Raw genomic sequence first — 17,165 nt, 5'->3', positions numbered from 1 at the left:
CAGCGCGGAGCCGCGTCCGGGCCGGTGAGCGAGCGGAGAGGGCGGGGATGCCGAGGGTCGGGTGGGAGGAGAGGGATGGCGGCCGTGGGGGGGGGCTCGGTGCCGTCCGGGCGTGCTGGTGGAGGGATGGGAGGCCACTGGAGGCCCTGCGGTCTTCCGCCGTAGGGCTTTGTGCGGGGGAAGAGAGGTGCTCCGGTGCTCGGTGAGCGAGCGAGGAAAAGCGGTGTATCCGCGGAGGAGATAACGACGGCTGAACGCGTCCCCGTCCCCCGCTCTGTGTCCCGCGGCCGGCTTTCCCACGGCGACGTGCGCGGCTGAAGGCGGTCGGTGGGAGATGAGGCCGCGGCCAGGGGGCTGCCAGGAGAGCTGCTGACCTCGGTGGGCCATGGGGAACGGCGGCTCGGCCGTGAAGGTGTGCGCCGATCACCAGGGAGGCATCAACTGGCTGAGCCTCAGCCCCGACGGGCAGCGCCTGCTGACGGGCAGCGAGGACGGCACGGCGCGGCTCTGGAGCACGGCCGACAGCCAATGCCACGGCCACTTCCAAGGTGGGCAGCCTTACCTCCCCCTCGCAGCCCCTCTCTGTCCCTTGGTTTAATCGTCTCGTTTTCCAGGTGAGCTTGATGTAGAACCTCTCGGCGCGGAGCTCTGGGGAGGATCCTGATGGAGTAGACGTGTCTTTTCGGCGCAGAGCGTTGCCTTTCACACGCGGCTGTGTTGATTGCTGGAGGTTTTAATTGGTTTTGCATTTGTGACAGCGTTTGGTGTCCTTGGGCGAACGGCTGAATAATGAAAAGCCGTGCAGGAATCAGGCTGGGGGCCAAAGATGGGTTGTATTCTCACTCGTGTTCTTATTCTCTTACCATAGCAAAAAAAAAAAAAAAAAAAAGCCCCAACACCCAGCTCTCACATGTGGAATTTTGGATCCTTTTTTCTCTTCCCCAAACGAGCATGATTGGGATTTTTTTTTGTTTGTTCATCTGCTTTTTTTTTTGTTTCCCTTTAACGGTCAAGTATTGTCTTTGCCCCCACATCCTGTGTCTCCTGGAAGACTCGCTGCGTTTGCTTAGGGGTTACAAAGCCACTGAAAGCAATAATTAACTTTTAACTGAGTTAGCATTGCGTTGGATGGATCCAACATGCATTAGATGGCACTTGGTGTGGCTCTGAACTGCCGGCGTTCGGGTGAACTTTAAAGCAGGTTGGCTGGGTGCTTTGTGAAGTGTCAGTCACATCAGATAGCTCTGTGCATATTTCCTTTATGTTCTTCTGCTACTCTTGTGTAAATCCACATTGAAAAGCTGTAATTGTTGATAAATCCATATTGGGAGCACAGTTTCCAGCTCGTACCACCAGCTGATACCATAACCAGACCATCACCAGTTCTTATCTGCCCCAGGGATATCTGTCTATCGTTTAAATCACACTAATGCCTACTGGCTGCAGCCAAAGTCCTGGGATGTGACATGGTCTTGACATCTTGCAGCCTAGATACCTAAATCCAAAGGAGTGTCAGAACGTTCTGTCTCATCTGTTACCTTGATAGATGATGGTATTTCATCCTGGATAAAGCTGGGACTCAAGCTGTAGGGTGGTTTGAAGTGCAGCGCATTTCAGAGCACGATAAAACAATGGCACATTTTGCTAAGTAGCAACCAAAGCTGTGGTGTAGATTCCTCCTCGCTGGCATCACCACATTTTCCAGCATGAAACGTGAGTGTAGCAGTTGTGTCTATTGGAACTGTGAAATGCTGACTTTCTCTGAGTGCTGTATAAATAGCTGTGCTCTTGCTCTTTCTTTCTGTGTCGTTTCCTAAAGGTATACTGATATTTCAGAAACTGTTTTCACTCGTGTTATTTGTCATAATGGGGGAAATGTTGGCTGAGTTTTGACCAATTATGCTTTTTTGTTTGCATTGTGTTCTGCTTGGACAATGGAACTGAGCTTGCTGGTGAGGCTCACGTCTCCTCCTTGTTTTGTAGTTTCATGCTCCAGCTCAGTACAGTTTGTGTCCTGACAGTCAGAGGGCTGTGTTGAAATGTGGCCTTTTTTTTTCCCTGACTTTAGAAGGAAGCAAATGCATTTTTTTACACAGAATGGACAAACAAGCCTTTTTTTTTTTTTCCCTTGGTGCTAGTTTTAAACTGCAGTAGTCCAAATGTTATTATACCAACACTAGTTCAGCTCATTGCTGATTGTGCATGTAAAACTAGAGCTGCAGTCCATTTGCTTTCTGTGCTCTTACTGGAGCTGAAGAGCTCACCTGGTTCTCCCTGCCTGCACGCGTTGCATTTGAACTCCTTGTTCCTGCTCTTATCCCTAGGACACGAAAGTTACATCACCTTTTGCCACTTGGAAAACGAGGCTGCCTTCACGTGCAGCGCGGATCATACCATTCGGAAGTGGGACGTGGTGACAGGCCAGTGCCTGGCCATCTACCGAGGGCACACGTCGATTGTGAACAGGTTGGCTCCGTGCAACTCTTCCATTGTGTTCCTGTCATCTCTTGCCACGCAGATTGTCGTTTTGCTTCAGTTTTCCATGGCTGTGCTAACAAAACAGGTTGTGTAAACCTTTGGGTACAAAGCTCCACGTGTTCTGTGCTGTAATGATTCGTTTTCCTAGCAACAGTGCTGACACATCCATAGACAGCAGATAGGAGAGAGCTGAAAGGCACACGGCAGGGGAATTGAATCCAGCACGAGCAATGAAATTCCAGAAGAAATTATTCAATTGATAACAGATGCTTTTGATAAATAGATGTAAAAACAGCACGTCAAACCTTTGAGTCACTGAGGGGGATAAAGTCAGGGCTGTTTCTGGAATCACTATTCCTGCTTGTGCAAACGGAATTCAGTATTAAACAGATTGTGTGTAGCTTGTTGGTTTTAAAGTGCCTCTTAATAGTTGAGATGGTTTCATTTAATCACAAATGGAACAATCAGTCCAAGATTTACTTTAATATTTTTTGTTGTTCATTACCAAACTCGGAACACAAACGATGTGCAGCTAGATCCTGTAGTTAGGAAGGCTGGCTCTGCCTGTGTTCTGGCACTGGCCTGATTTTGCTTGAATCAGCAAGTGGAAAATGTGTTCCCTATTCATCTGTGTTTGTTGCCAGTTTGAAAGGTTCCAGAGGACCAAGCTCAGCTTACAAAGAAGATAGGTTACGATGTTCCCCGTTCCCAGTTTAGAAACGCAGACTGCAGAGATTGTGCTGTTATCTGTTAAGTGTTTGTGCAGCTACACTGCATTATTGTGGGGGCCCAGTAAGCTGAATTCTTGGGCTGTGATCTCTGATTTGCTCTTTAGTTCCATAAAAGTGGGGTGCTATTGCTCTGACTTCAAGATCCTGCACAGAGTGAAGTGAGTACAATTTTGCGTGCCCTCTCTATTTGATAATGGAAAGATGTGTATTGTTCTGCACCATTACCCTTCAGGTTCTCAAAATGTTTTTTTTTTTTTGTTTTGACTCCAAGCTATTTTCATAGGTCAGTTTATAAATAATAAATACTAATACATAATTAACAAGAAAAATGAGTGGTTTGTAAGAACAAAACCAAAAAACCAGAAAGCCCCACAGCTCTCTCACCTGCCCCATCCAGCTAACCTTATGGGGAGTGTGTAGTAGTGCTACAGGGAGAGATTTTAGAGAAGCACAAAGGCTCAAAGCTGCAGTGCTGAAATATCCACATGAGGAGTCTTACTTTTCAAAAGTCAAACAGAGAAGTGTTTGGTGTAAAAATAAATAAATAAATAACGTGTGGTTATGAGCAGTGTGTTTTAAACAGTGGGGCTGAATCAGAGGTATATATGTTGAGTTGGTGCTACTGCTTCTAGCTGCACAGGATCATAGAATCACCAAGGCTGGGAAGGACCTACAGGGTCACCCAGTCCAACCATCCACCTACCACCAGAAGTTCTCACTAAACCATGTCCTTCAGCACAACATCTAAACGTTCCTTCGGTGTACTCAGCATTGAAATCATTACAAAAAAAGGAAGATGAAAAGAATGATAGTGTTTTTATATATAATATATATATGTTTTGGCAGGATCCTGGTTGCCAAAGACTATCTCTTCAGTGGCTCCTACGACAGGACCGCCCGCTGCTGGAGCGTGGACAAGGAGAAACAAATCCAGGAGTTCCGGGGCCATCGGAACTGTGTCCTGACTCTAGCTCACTATTCCTCCAAGGACGTCCTTGAAGAGGAGGAGGAGGAAGAGGAGGAGGAGGAGGAGAGAGTAAGCAGAGATCTCCTGGTGACAGGTAGCACGGACTGCACTGTAAAGGTCTGGTGGGTGTCCAGCGGGCGCTGTTACCAGACTCTGCTGGGACACACTGGGGCTGTCTTATGCCTTATACTTGACGCACCAAACAGGGAGCTGTTTTCTGGCAGCACGGACTATACCATTCGAACTTGGAATATTGTCACTGGTGAGCAACTGAAAGTGTTCAAAGAGCATCAAGGATCGATAATTTGCCTAGAGGTAAGAATGGGTGCTTCTCCAAGAGCCATTCTGAGGAGGGATCCGTCTCCTATTTGTGTGGGTCTCAGATGTCTTTTTATTCAAGCTCTTCTGACATTCTTAAACGTCTCTTAACAGAGTAATTGTGCCCTGTGATTTCAGGGCAGCCCTTTCTCTAATATGTGTCCTGGTATCCTCTTCCACTGGCTTCCAGTGGCTGACCTGGTCCAACTTTTAGCTCAGTGTTTATTTAGGTACCCCTTGGTCTTTAAGTTCACCTGCGGGGTGTTTTGGAGCACTCTTCTTCTGAGTACGGTTATGTACATTGCACTACCAGACTTTGCAGAGAAATAACCTGAGTTGTTGGTGCACTGAAGCCGACACAGGGATGGATAACTTAAAAAGGGGGGAGTAAAAATCAGAGTAAATGAGATATCCGATCTAAAATTGTGTAGAAGAGCTAATAGGAAGGCAATAAAGCTGAAAGAAATCCTGCTGTTAAAACCACACACACAGACATGAGACGGGGAAAGAAGGGGAGGAGATGGCCAAATGAGAGAATGGGCAAGGAAAATGGAAAAGAGAAGCGGAGCCTTGGGGGATCGAATTGGGAAATAGTGAAGGAGAGGGGAAAAAATTTAATGCAACTTGAAGATTTGTACCTTATTTTTCTGTTTGTGGTATTTTTCTGGTGAACGTTGCCAGGTTTATGAAGGGAAGGGATTTAGGGAGGCAAAGAAGACAAAAGGGAACTACAGCATAAGTACTTGTCTGTTCACCAGCAAATATTAGTGGAGTATTTAAAGAAGGTGTATAATGGTCTGTAAGTTAATTTCAGGTCAGTAAATCTAAGTGTTTTTAATTAGATGCGTTGTGTTAATTTACACAAGTCTTTTTTCCTTACTACTCTTCTTGTTTATGTAACCTCTTTTCCTTTGCAGAGGCTATAGTGTGTATTTTTAATAGTTGCTCAGTAAATGGTGCCTCTGTTTCTAAAGAAGATAGTCGCAGCTGACAGTAGCAGACTGAAGTCCCAATAGTACTGAAGGAATTCTGTTTTCCTTTGGTTTTAGAGAAGAAAAAGAACTTAAGTTGTATTGCCCTGGAGGAATGTTTGTCTTGCTTGGGTACATTCTCAGCATTAAAGCTTGTTTTTATGATATTGTGGTAATGCATTTTGAGGATGCTCAAGTAAATATGTTGTTCTTGGTGTCACGCTATGTTTTACCGTTTAATTGCAACCTTTCTTCAAGACACAGATTGGCAACAGCAGAGCTTGCTTTAATTTAATTGGGTTCTTGCTAAAATTGTTACACAAAACTGGCTCGACCCTCTCCCAGAAGCCTGGGAAATTCAATTACACTCTTTGAATGCTCCAGAATGAGCAATGCTTCCCTACTAGTGAGCACAGCATTCAAACAATGGTTTTAAACAAACAGAACTTCTTGTAGGAGAGAAGCAAAACCAACACGTTTCTTGAGAAAACCTGAACAATTCAAAGTAGGCAAGCCTGCTGCTGCCAAGGCTGTGCTGGCAACAATCCTGGCCAAACCCTCAGCCCATGGCTGTGAGTTACTGGTAGCCCCTTGCTTCTCCAGTCATCAGTTGATGGCTGAAGCTAGAGGAGTCCAGCTGGGTACACGCTGCCCTAAAACTTGCCCCAACTTAATCCCTCACCGTAATGCTGCTGAATAGCCTTAGCCTGTCAATCTTCCCTAATTCCTAACTCTTCCTTTTTGGGTTCAACACTAGCCCTTCTGTTCCACTTGGCTGCCTCTCAGCACAGCCCACATGGTATTTTTATTCTTTAGAAAGGGGTCAATCACAAGAATCCATACAAAGATGTTACAACAGAAGGAAAACTTCCTGAACAGAGGTTCATGAGTTTTGTTTTGGTTTTTGTTTAGTTGATCAGTTTCTTTTTCTCTGCTTTATATTTCTATATTTCTTTATTTTTAATATTTTGTTGTTGTTCTCCAGGAACCTTTGGAGCCTTCTTTGCCCAAGGCTCCTCTGTGACAGCGTTCCAGTCTGTGTCAGTGAGTTAGTGTAGTATTTTTCAAACCCTGTGTCCAGAAGGACTCAAGGCAGTTGTGAGTCACTCGTAGTAGCCAGCGGGCAGCTTTAATTGTTGGCAGTGGTTCAGTTTCTTTAGAGCATGAAAGTGAGCTACTAATTACACCAGATTTTCATTCCCTTGTCCTGGAGGAGCTGAGCTAGTACTGGTATTTAAAAGTTGTAGTTACCATTCACTAGCTGCTCTATTGCTTACATGAAGAGATTAAAGGGGTAAAAAAAAAAAAAAAGTACTTATTTTCAATGTCCTTAGGCAAAGAAAGGTTCCTAAGGGGAGGCTTGCCTTTCAGAATGTTTAGAAATTGAGTTTGGTGTGGTATCTTGTCCCAGACAGAGCAGGAAAAGTGTGAATATTGAAACTGTATTTTCCCCAACTTTAAAATGCACTGTATTAGCAGGAGTGCCTCGGGTTGTTCTGAACTGCTGCACGTAACGTCTGGGTTGGACTGGTCAGCTCCCATTACTATCCAGTAAATACCAATAGCCTTTCTGTAGCAGTGAATGGAGTTTCCTAGGAGAGCCTTTCCAGGTAGGTATCCCTGGATACAGCCATATTTTCCCTTCTTGCATGGCTGGTGAATGAAGAGCAGAGAGAAGACGGCACAGCCCCATTTTGATTTTGAGTGCCCCTCAATTGCTCTGAGATCCTCTGGGTACCACTGCCATCCAGCACGCATTAGAGGAGCCTGAATATTTTAATCTGGCATGGAAGCCCAGACAGCACTGGTTGGCTTTTGGGTTTCCCTTTTCCCCTGTCCTTGCTGATCATAACAGAGGGTGGAGCGTGAGCTGTTCTGATCTTCTGTGTGACTTCCCCTGTCGTCTCAGGGCTGAGAGATTGTGGGGTCTCCTTCTCTGGAGACATTCTGGACTTGCCTGGATGCCTGCCTGTGCAGCCTGGGCTAGGGAGCTGCTTTGGCAGGGGGGCTGGATGGGATGATCTCTAGAGGTCCCTCCCAGCCCTACAATTCTGTGATTCTGTGGCTCACGGCGTGTGGCCTGCTCTCAGCACAGCTGCAGGTACCAGCTCTTTGCAACACCGTTCTTCCTTCCACCATCTCAGTTCAACTGACAGAAGCTTTGCCAGTAGATTTTCAGCATGTGAGGTGCCTTGGCAGTCTTGACTCCTTCCCTCACATCGTCAGGCGAGGTAACCAGCAGTGCAGCAGCCAGAACTCTTCACTCGTGCTTCTCCTGTGCTGTGTTGCTAGCTTGGCAGGCAGGGGACAGCAGCTGCTCTGAGTGCTCTCTCTTCGTGTTAGAGCCAATGATGGGATTTTACAGGAAGCAATGGGGAAAAAGCAAGGGTGGGCTGAGTGTAATCACACAGCTCACTCTGTTTCTTGCACTAAAACATTTCAGTCCAGGCAAAGACCAAGGTTTGTAATTCATAATCAGACGCACATTTCTCTTTAACACCACTGTCTGCAACAGGCTGAATAACCCTGGCCTAAATATTTACTTGTGTGTGTTATTCTAAATGTCTCTAAAGTGGTTTTGCAAACTGTTTACAATGATTGCTTTGTCCTTTGCTGATTGTTCAGACCAAGTATTTATCAAACTTGTGCTGCCAAAAGCTGGCAGAAAGAAACGATCCAGCCTGGTATTTAGCTTGGATCCTATAGCACACATTCTTACGAGGATGAGAACTGCAAAAGGAGTTTTAAATGAATGTGAATGGGAAAGGACTTCTGGTTTTCCTTTGTTGGGAGCGTTCTCTTTCGTTGTCTTTTAAAGCTGTCTGGAAGAGAAGAATGCTCTGAGCAAACCCATTGCCTGAACTCTGTATTGTGGTCATGGGGATGGATTTTTTTCTTTCCCATTGCACCAACTGTGTGCACGTTTGTGTAATTTCTGTTTGTTGCATGGCTTGTCACTCGATGAATGAAGAGTCTGAACGTGTCCAGAAAAGGAGAGTGTTTTAGGGCTGTTACACTGCAGCAAAGAAGTTGAAAAATGTCCTCTAGCAGCCAGAGCTCACTCTAGATGGGATTCTCCATTTAAAACAACAACAACCACCGAAAAAAACAAAACAATTTCTTGCCCACAGGGAGTTATGTAGCTCGCTAAAATGAATGTGGTTTGAATGGGATCCTGGAAGTCTAGCTCAGCGGAAGGCTCGCATGGCTGTAACTTGAGACTGCTCCAAGTTGGTGATTTCTAGCTTGGGAGCAGCTGTGAACAGAAGACCCAGCTGACAGGTTGCAGAGCACTGATCCCCTGTAGAGAAGAGTGGGAAGAGTGCTGATGGGAACTTGCCTTCCTGGGAGCCAGCCTGAGCACGGTGATCTGCAGCAAGGCGATGTGCCCTGATCCGATTGGTGAGCTAGCAGCCTCTCCTTGGATGAAATTGTCTTATTGCAAAGGTTAATTGGGAGAGCAAAGTCCGTTCCTTCGAGCTGTAGGTTGAAAAACCTGCTACACAACTCTTTTGCTCAGATTTTTTGGCATTTGTGCGGGTGAAAATTTTCTTAAGCTGCTGCACGTGTTGAGCTCAGCCAGGCTTGAGGAGCAGTACGGCTGTGACTGTCTGGAGAGAGCAGCCCTAGCTGTGCTAATTTATTTGAACTGTGACATGTCCAGGGGCTCTGACCAACAGCAGGATTAAATGAAATAGGCAACTTTTGATGGTGAAACCTGTAACTACCTCAGTGTTTGCAAGCTTTGTTTTGCCAGTGCTGTAACTTGGCTGTTCAAAACCAGTCTGACCAAATTTTGTTGTGGAATAGTACATCTCCAGGACATTGCTTGAGGACTGAGACAGATACGCTTCATTGTTGTGCCAGTTTCATCTGGTAAAAGTCAAAGTCCCTCAGCACAGTGAGAAAAATGAATAGTCCAGAATTAAAGCTATCAATGCAGCGATTTTTTTCCTCCACCTGGTTGAAGCTTTAAAACTGATCATCAGATCGTCACTAGGTTTTTTCATTCTTTTGAAGCTGCTTGGGTTTGAAGTGTCCGCACAGCTCGTTAGTATCCAAGCTGCAGATCTGTTGTGTGTTCTGCTGCAGGTGTCCCTGCCTTGCCATGCTTTTCCTTGTCAGGAACTTTGTTGGGCAGTGATCCAAAGGGAACAAAGCACTCAGGAGCCAGCCAAGGAAAACACAGCTCTGAAAATACCTCCAGTTCTCCAGGCATTTGCAGATTAGAATACGTAACTGTTTCTTCTGATGGTTTTTAAACCAAGATTTAACAGGCTTGGGTATATGTGGAAAATCTATCAGGTGAAATTTTACCATTTTCCTTCTAAACTATAAGAAAGTTAAATTCTTTAAGAAGAGTCGGACTGGAGTTAGAGAGCTGAATATAGGTTTTGGAGCTTTGGAGATAGAAGGGGGGTGGGGAAAGGCCTGGTAGTTAGGGATGGAGGGTTTGTAAGCTCGCGAGTACTGGCTGAAAATAACTGCACCTGAGTGCCCATACACAAAAATGGATGCTGGTCTCAGCACTGGGGAGGCCTTGCTCCCACCAAAGGTACACCATGGTCTTGCATTCTGGTGAAGAAGTTGTCCTGGGAGTTGATCTGCTGAACCTCATGTATTAGCAGGGGTATTTAAGTCAAGGAACGGCAACTGTGGATGCTGCCTTGTGATAGGACAAGGGGAAGTGGCTTTAAGCTAAGGAAGGGGAGGTTTGGGTTGGGTATTAGGAAGAAATTCTTCACGATGAGGGCAGTGAGGCCTCCTGGATTGGATTGGCTCCTCTGTCTTTCTCTTTCCAGAGCGAATCCCAGCTGGTTTTATATGCCCTCCTGGGCAGTTTCATGAGCTCTGTGCACTGGTGCTCATCACAGTTGCCCTGAGGCGTGAAATGCATCCTGTGCTCTGGGATTCTGGCAGTCAGAAGTTACGGTGCTGCAAATTTCAAGACATTTTTTTTTTTTGGGCAGGGACTTGAGATGCACTGTATCACAGTTCCCCACTTGTGAAGTAGAGAAATTTATTTTTTATTTTATTTTACATGATGTGAGTGCCTGCTCGTCAGGTGCTTGGGCTTGGGAGCACTGTCTGTGATGATGCTGATGTTGACTAAATATTAAATGTATGAAGTGCTGTAGCTCAGGTTGCAGCTGTAAACTAGATCTGTTGAGATCTAATCAAGTGAAATAAGAAATAATTCACCAAAACTGATAGAGATGGCTTTGGCTGAGAAGGCCATCATGTCTGGGGAACAAAGAGCCACTTTTGAAGTGTGATCTGCTTTGGGGACCTGATCTCAGTGGCTGTAAGGGGCTGTTTTAGCTGTAGATACCTACAGCAATGCAGTTGAGCGATGCCTGAATCGTACCACCAGTGGTAGATCTGATCTGCAGCTTCAACTTGAACTGATGACTCTCGTTGGGTCTCCCTGCTAACAGCTATTCTGTGTTCTGCATTTTAAAATCCTGTGGAAATGAGGGGCAGTGTGACAGTCTGAGCACATAGCAGGCTTTGCTGGTGGCTTTGCTGCAGCCCAAGTCTGTGACATCCAATAGACGATTTAACTTCTTCATGTTTCTGTTTCCAAACATTGCTGAGAATCCTTTGCTCCCTTGCTTAAACTGGGGAGTGAGAGGAAGGGAAATAAATAGGTGTACTGCCACAGCCTGGGTGGCACAGGGGCTTGGGGCTAAATGAAGGTTGCCGTGCTGCCAGCTCCGCAGGTTTCCGTGCATCGGAAGCTTTTTTGGTTCTTATGCTCCCGGTGGCATGAATTATTCGACTAAGCCCAGGTCATTTAACATATTTTTATATCTAACAAGGATGAAAATCTAGGCAAGTGCTGCTGTTCTGTTTAATTTCAGCATTTGCACACCCACTTGGATGTGGAAATCAAGCAGCATAACCTAACGTTCCGGTAATGCTGAGTGGCACTTACCTGCAGGAGGTTGTAACTCCGTGTTTTCCCTTCTTTGCTCAGTGGGTCGACGCAACATGTCTGAAACAGAAATGTGATGACTTGGCCAGGAATAGCCCAGCAAGATCTCAACTCAGAACAACCCTTTCATTGAGCAGGGGCCGTGTGACAGTGTTTGTCATGCCCATTCAAGTTGAGGCCGGAAACGAAAGGTCAGGTTACCTTCCTCAGGCTAACTGTTATGGCTCTCACTTTTCGTTAGTGCTGCTGGCCATTCCTTCTCTTTCTTCAAAGAGATGTAGTATTAATGCTACTGCTAACGCAGCTTAAAAGTAATGGGATGTGACATTTCAAAGTACTGCTGACTTTTAGCAGCTGATGTGTTTTACAACCTCTTGACGTTTAGCTGTGAAAACTGCCCCATGGGCCAAGTTCTGCTCGTTTATGATGCCTTTCACAAATGACACCTTCCCTAAGTGGAGTGGGGATGGGAAAGAATGGAAAAACATTTAAAGCTTACAGAAACAGTGCTCCAAGAGGAGGGGCTGAGGGTTTATAATGCAAGGTGTCCCCTGAAAGTGACCCAAGAGCAACACCCAGGTCCAATTGACTTGTGATTACTGTGACGGTGTGTGCTTAACTAGCTGACTTACACTGCCTTCATATGGCATCTGCCAGGCCAGCTCTCTGCTCGGAGAAGTGTACAGGGCTGTGCAGAATGGTGGCTGCTCAGCTTTACTTTGCTTGCCCTAAATGAAGATGAATGCAGGATTTTTTTGCACCGTGGAGGGTTTCCCTGCCAAGCTGCCAGGCTTTGTGCACTTTGTCTACTGCTGTATCCTGATAAGTTTTATAGTACTACACAGGACTGTTACATTCTCCTTGTCTCTCTTTCCCTTCTGTGATCATTCCCTTCGCCATTCTCTGATGTGTCTGTGTGGAAAGGGAAAATCCACCTCTACCACCGGTGAGTTTACACAGCGGGATGGATGACTTAGTGGAATGGAGCACTGCTCTTTGGATTTTAAAGGCTGCCTTGCTCTGAATTCCCAGCAGGATGCAATCTGATTGAGGATGCTAAAAACCTGTGTGAGAATAGTTAATGATTTAATCATTGGATAACAGTGTAAAAAGACTTCTGGAAACAAAGGCACAAGACTCAGGGAAGAGCTAGTGTTCCCACATACTGACCCTGTGCAGAGTAATCCTGTTATAGTCTGGTTTGTCGTAGGATGGCATGGGTTGGAAAGGGACCTCAAGGATCATCAGCTTCCAACCCCTGCCACAGGTAGGATTGCCAACCACTAGTTAAAGCAGCCTGTGCTTTGCAGGAGCTGCCATTTGTTGGGTTTTTTTTTTTTGAGGCCATTGAGATGGAAACCGTGACTTCAGATGGATCAGTTCAGTGCAGTGCTCTCACCAACGTGCCTCAGAGACTATTGCTAACATTTGTTTTTTTCCCTCTTCCCTTCAGCTTGTGAATCGGCACTTGTATTCAGGAAGCACAGACAGGACAGTGAAGTGCTGGTTAGTAGACACTGGGGAGCGAATCCAAACGTACAAGGCTCACAAACACAGCGTTAGCACTTTGAAATACCACGCTGGGATCTGTAAGTTGCTTTTCCTATGTTCAGCAATTCCTTGTCTCCTTTTGGACGTTTGTCTTTGATCAAGGCTGTTAATAGAGAATGCTATAATTTCAAGGCTTGAAAACGTGTCGCTTTTTTCAGCTCCAGCATGTTTTATATTCAGTATCAAATTGGCTGCACTACTCTGTGTGAGAAGCTTAGATCTTCCCTCCATTTTGACCTCCTCCTTCTAGCACATGAAGAAGTACTTGCTTTATTTATGTTACGAAGGGAAGCAGCTTGAATCCAGAGCTGTCTGTGGGTTGTTTGCATAGCCATGGTTGAGCCTCACCAGCATAATGCCTGTCAGCCTGCTGCTGCTGCTTGCTTGCTGACAGCAAGTGCTGCTGCTGGACACGCTGCCCTGTGCCTCTGCTGCCTACTCAGTACTGTTAATGGACTGTCCCAAAGCAGAATCACTTCTCAGATCCTCACTGCTCCTTCTAACGGAGTTTCTGTTTGGATTCTGACTATCTCCAAGACTCATTCTCCACAAATTCTTTTTCCTTTCTCTGTCCTTCTGCACCTAGTTGTTCCTGAAACCATTTTTCTACTGCGGATGAGTGTTGCCTACAAGTGCTTGGGCCTCAGCTTCACTGCTTTCAGTATTCCTGTTAGTAGAGGTATCTCTGCATAGCTCTCTCTTGTTGACGTAACGTATTCCAGCCAAGAAATTGTTCATTAAATCCCTCCCCTGGCTGGCTTCCCTTCTGCACCTCAATCTCTGCTCTTCCACGTTTGAGTTGCAAGACTGCATCTCTGTTTCAGTCAGCCAGAACCAAATGAATGGTTGCAATGAGGGCCTTAATATCCCTTCAGGTAGGTGATGGGTATAATGGTGATAAATGGCTGACAAGTGCATGGTATGCATTAGAAAGAGACAAAACCAAATGTTGTCATCAACACGATGACTGAGCTAAGTGAATGTTGGCCTGATCCAGTGAGGAATCTGTGCTGAGCAGACAGCAGACTGTCTCCTTCGTTAATGAGATGACTAGAGCTGCTTTTCATGCCACTGGTACAGGCTTGACCGGAGTCTCTAAAATCGTTGTAAGAAAGGTTAGGCTTAAAGAGAAGTTTCATTCTTTGATGGCATTTCCCTCCCCTTCATCCCTCTGCAGCATCCCTGCCAGGCAGACACATTACTTTTCCATAACTTTCTTAAAATGCAGTTGGTATTGCTGCACTTAGTCAGACCTGCGAAGAACATCCTGATAGCATGACAGCAGTGCTCATAGTGTTATTTAAGATCTCACTTCTCATTCTAAAGCAAAAATACTAAGTGTGGCAGCTGAGGAGAATTTATTCCACTTAAAGAGTAGGATACATGTCATGGAAGAATGTTAGGGATGTGGATGAACATAATTCAGATGTATTCTAATTCAAAGTGAGCCTCAGATGGTCAGAATGTGTTTCTATTGGCTTTCCTCAGTACATGTGTGTAATGACAAGCATGGGAATATTACAGCTGTTTTCAGTTCTGTTTACTTGATGATCTTTTCATGGTTATTTCTCTCCTACGGTACGTACGTGGTCATTTAAAATTTAATTGGCTCTGTATTCTTTTTTTTCCTGTCCCATATCTCCAAGGGAATGTTCCAGACCTGCCCACTCTCCCAAGATGCTGTGAAATTTAAGTATTAAAAAAAAAAAGAATTGCTGATATATATTTGCTTGTTTGTTTCACAGAAGTGTCTATATAAACACATTTACATGCTGAATCTGGGTTATGTCAGCAGCTCTCCCTTACAGCTCAGGGCTGTGGGGAGGCTTCCTAAATCTGGAGTGACAGTTCAAAAAGTGGAGATGATGTCTGTCGAGAGCAAAATCCTGATAGCGGGAATAAACTGACAGCAGCATGATGAAAGCAGCTCTTAATTGCTTCTTCTTCTGTGTGTGTGCAGTAGGTAGGAAGGGACTTCAGTTAACTGGAAGAAAATACCTTGTATTGTGCTTTGTGTTGCTGGTATTGGTCTGCAGAATGGTGACAAATGTCAGACAGGTGCTGTTCTGACATTTTCATCTGTGGATAAACTTGAGGCATTTGGGGCAGGTGAAAGAAAGTGGATGTTCCTGGAGGCAATTTGTAACCCTTAAACCACACAGATGTTCCCTTTGGGGGGATCACTGCTAAGCTAAATAGCCAACACTTCAAGGCTGCACTGCTTGCAGGGACCCCAAAGGGGTAAAGATAGGGCCAAATGTGTGATCAGAATGCAAATGAAAACAGCATGCTGGGGTCGGTGAAATGAAAATGATCTGAGCCTGCTCTGAGAGCTGAGCCTAAAAATGGCCGTGCTCCTCTGGGAAGCACTTCTCGATGCATTCCTGAACTGCTGTGAGCTGCCCTGTTGTGGCTGCGTGCTGAGCTGTGTGGCTGTGTTGCAGTGTTCACTGGGAGCGGGGATGCCTGTGCACGAGCCTTCAACTCCAGGAGCGGCGTCCTGCAGAAGATCTTCCGAGGGCACAAGTTCATCATCAACTGCATCCAGGTGGGGAATTTGCCACTTGTCTTCGTGTTTGGTGGGAGCCATGTGGCAGCTGAGCGCTGTGCTGGGATAAGATGAAATGTAATGGATGCAGATATCCCCAGTGTGATGTTAGAAAAACTCCAGTAAGGATAAAACCACGGAATGAACCCCCAGAGGCAGTCCTGTGTCAGCAGTGGGAGGCTTTTTGGGTCAGGCTAGACAAGCATCCATAAGAAATGCAGCAACAGAGCTGTGCAGGGGCAGGGTTTGGATTCTGTTTCCCACTTGGAGGCTGCATGGTGGCGAGGATTCGCAGTGCTTTGTGCAGAGCGCAAGTTTCTTCCTTATCCAAATAGAACAAATGCAGCATTCATCCCATTGCCCCCCAGACATGGTACCCCTTCACAAACAGTGAAGAGCTCAGAAACACCCAGCTACAGCCTGCTGTGACACTGAGTTTGTTCCCCATTGCTTTTCTGGTGGTTGTGTAGGCTATAAATCACTCCCTGTGTGTATTTTATGGCTCTGTGAAGTGGCTAAGAAATGAGGCCTGACTTGGTAATGTCTCGTTGCACTTGAGCAGCTTTTGTGATAATTTATACCAGCTCTTGGAATGAGCTCTCGGGTCCCAAATGTTGGTTCAAGCTGCGTTTGCTCTGCTGTTGGAGTTTGATGATGCACACTCTGAGCTGTAGCTTTGCACTGTGTGACCCTGTTGTTCCAGATCCACAACGAGCTGCTGTACACAGCCTCCCACGATGGCACACTGAGGATTTGGGACATCCGGGGAATATGCAAGAGAAATAAGAAGCGTTTGAAGAAGGAGAGGTGTGCCCAGGGCAGGAGCTCTCAGAAGGGAAGTTTGCCTCGTCTTTTCAACAACAAGGTTGGCTGTATGGTACAGCAAGAAAACGGGGAGCATGAGACTGTTGAGCTAACGTGACTCGCCAGAACAGACTTCCTGTGAGTGACCAAAGCTGAACCTTCTGTTTTCTGCACCACTGTGTCCATGCAAGCCAGAACTTGGAAAGAGATGGGAAATGGCTTCGCTTGAAGCTCTGTTAGAGCAGAAGTTCTCTGTGGCTGTCAGACAGAGGCCAGTCATGTTGCTGCTCGGGATGACTCTCAGCTGAGCCATTCTGGGGTCAGGAGGGACTGAGTGTGCTTTGGGTGATGTATCAGCAGTGTAGCTGTGTCATTAAGAACTTTATTTACAGCTGCTTTTTTTCAATTCTCCCCAGCACTGAGGTGTTGCCTGCTTCCACCTGGCTGCTATCTGCTCAGGAATGTTTCCACCTGCCCCTGCTGCCCTCTCACATGTCCTCTGTTCAGCTCAATGTCTCAGCAGGGCAGGAGCCAGGAGACTGTGGCACCACATCTTGGATGACAGCTATGCAACACCCTTGAGGCGACACCTCTGTGCAGGGTGGCTCAGTGCTCAGTTCTGCCTGGTCCTTGTGCCCACTGGGGCTTTCCAGTTGTGCGTCACAGGAGACATGAGTTGCTGGAAATGTGTTGTCTTTCCTCGTTACGGGGTTGTGCCTGGCCTTGTCTTGTTAGCAGCACTGGATAAGCAGTCAAATCCAAGGGTACTTCTCCCCATCTTTTTCCAGGTTCATCCCTTTCTGATAACCACTGAGCCATGAATAAACAAAGGTTCTTCTATTTTTCTATTTGCAGATAT

At 46.0% G+C, this 17,165-nt stretch overlaps 1 protein-coding gene across 1 annotated transcript; it reads left to right on the top strand.

The window, feature by feature from the left end:
- The first annotated feature begins 315 nt into the window (after nucleotides 1-315).
- Nucleotides 316-16,914, top strand: WDR86 (WD repeat domain 86). The gene is made up of 6 exons (XM_065744940.1): nucleotides 316-548; nucleotides 2,325-2,466; nucleotides 4,056-4,491; nucleotides 12,857-12,992; nucleotides 15,399-15,502; nucleotides 16,206-16,914. The coding sequence occupies exons 1-6, from the start codon at nucleotides 386-388 to the stop codon at nucleotides 16,422-16,424; spliced, it is 1,200 nt and encodes a 399-aa protein (XP_065601012.1). The 5' UTR covers nucleotides 316-385; the 3' UTR covers nucleotides 16,425-16,914.
- The last annotated feature ends 251 nt before the right edge of the window (nucleotides 16,915-17,165 follow it).

This window comes from Cyrtonyx montezumae, unplaced genomic scaffold (genome assembly GCF_038088225.1).
Source record: "Cyrtonyx montezumae isolate F1298 unplaced genomic scaffold, pur_monq_1.0 scaffold_32, whole genome shotgun sequence".
In the NCBI taxonomy this organism is placed as follows: Eukaryota; Metazoa; Chordata; class Aves; order Galliformes; family Odontophoridae; genus Cyrtonyx; species Cyrtonyx montezumae.
Note: the sequence above shows the minus strand (reverse complement) of the source record. Positions and strands in the feature narration are given on the sequence as shown.

Bases quoted from the DNA above. Each gene is read 5' to 3' on its own strand.
- WDR86 (XM_065744940.1), top strand. From the start codon at position 386: ATGGGGAACGGCGGCTCGGCCGTGAAGGTGTGCGCCGATCACCAGGGA. The intron at 4,492-12,856 runs GTAAGAATGGGT...TCTTCCCTTCAG, and splicing joins GATCGATAATTTGCCTAGAG to CTTGTGAATCGGCACTTGTA. The intron at 12,993-15,398 runs GTAAGTTGCTTT...GCTGTGTTGCAG, and splicing joins GAAATACCACGCTGGGATCT to TGTTCACTGGGAGCGGGGAT.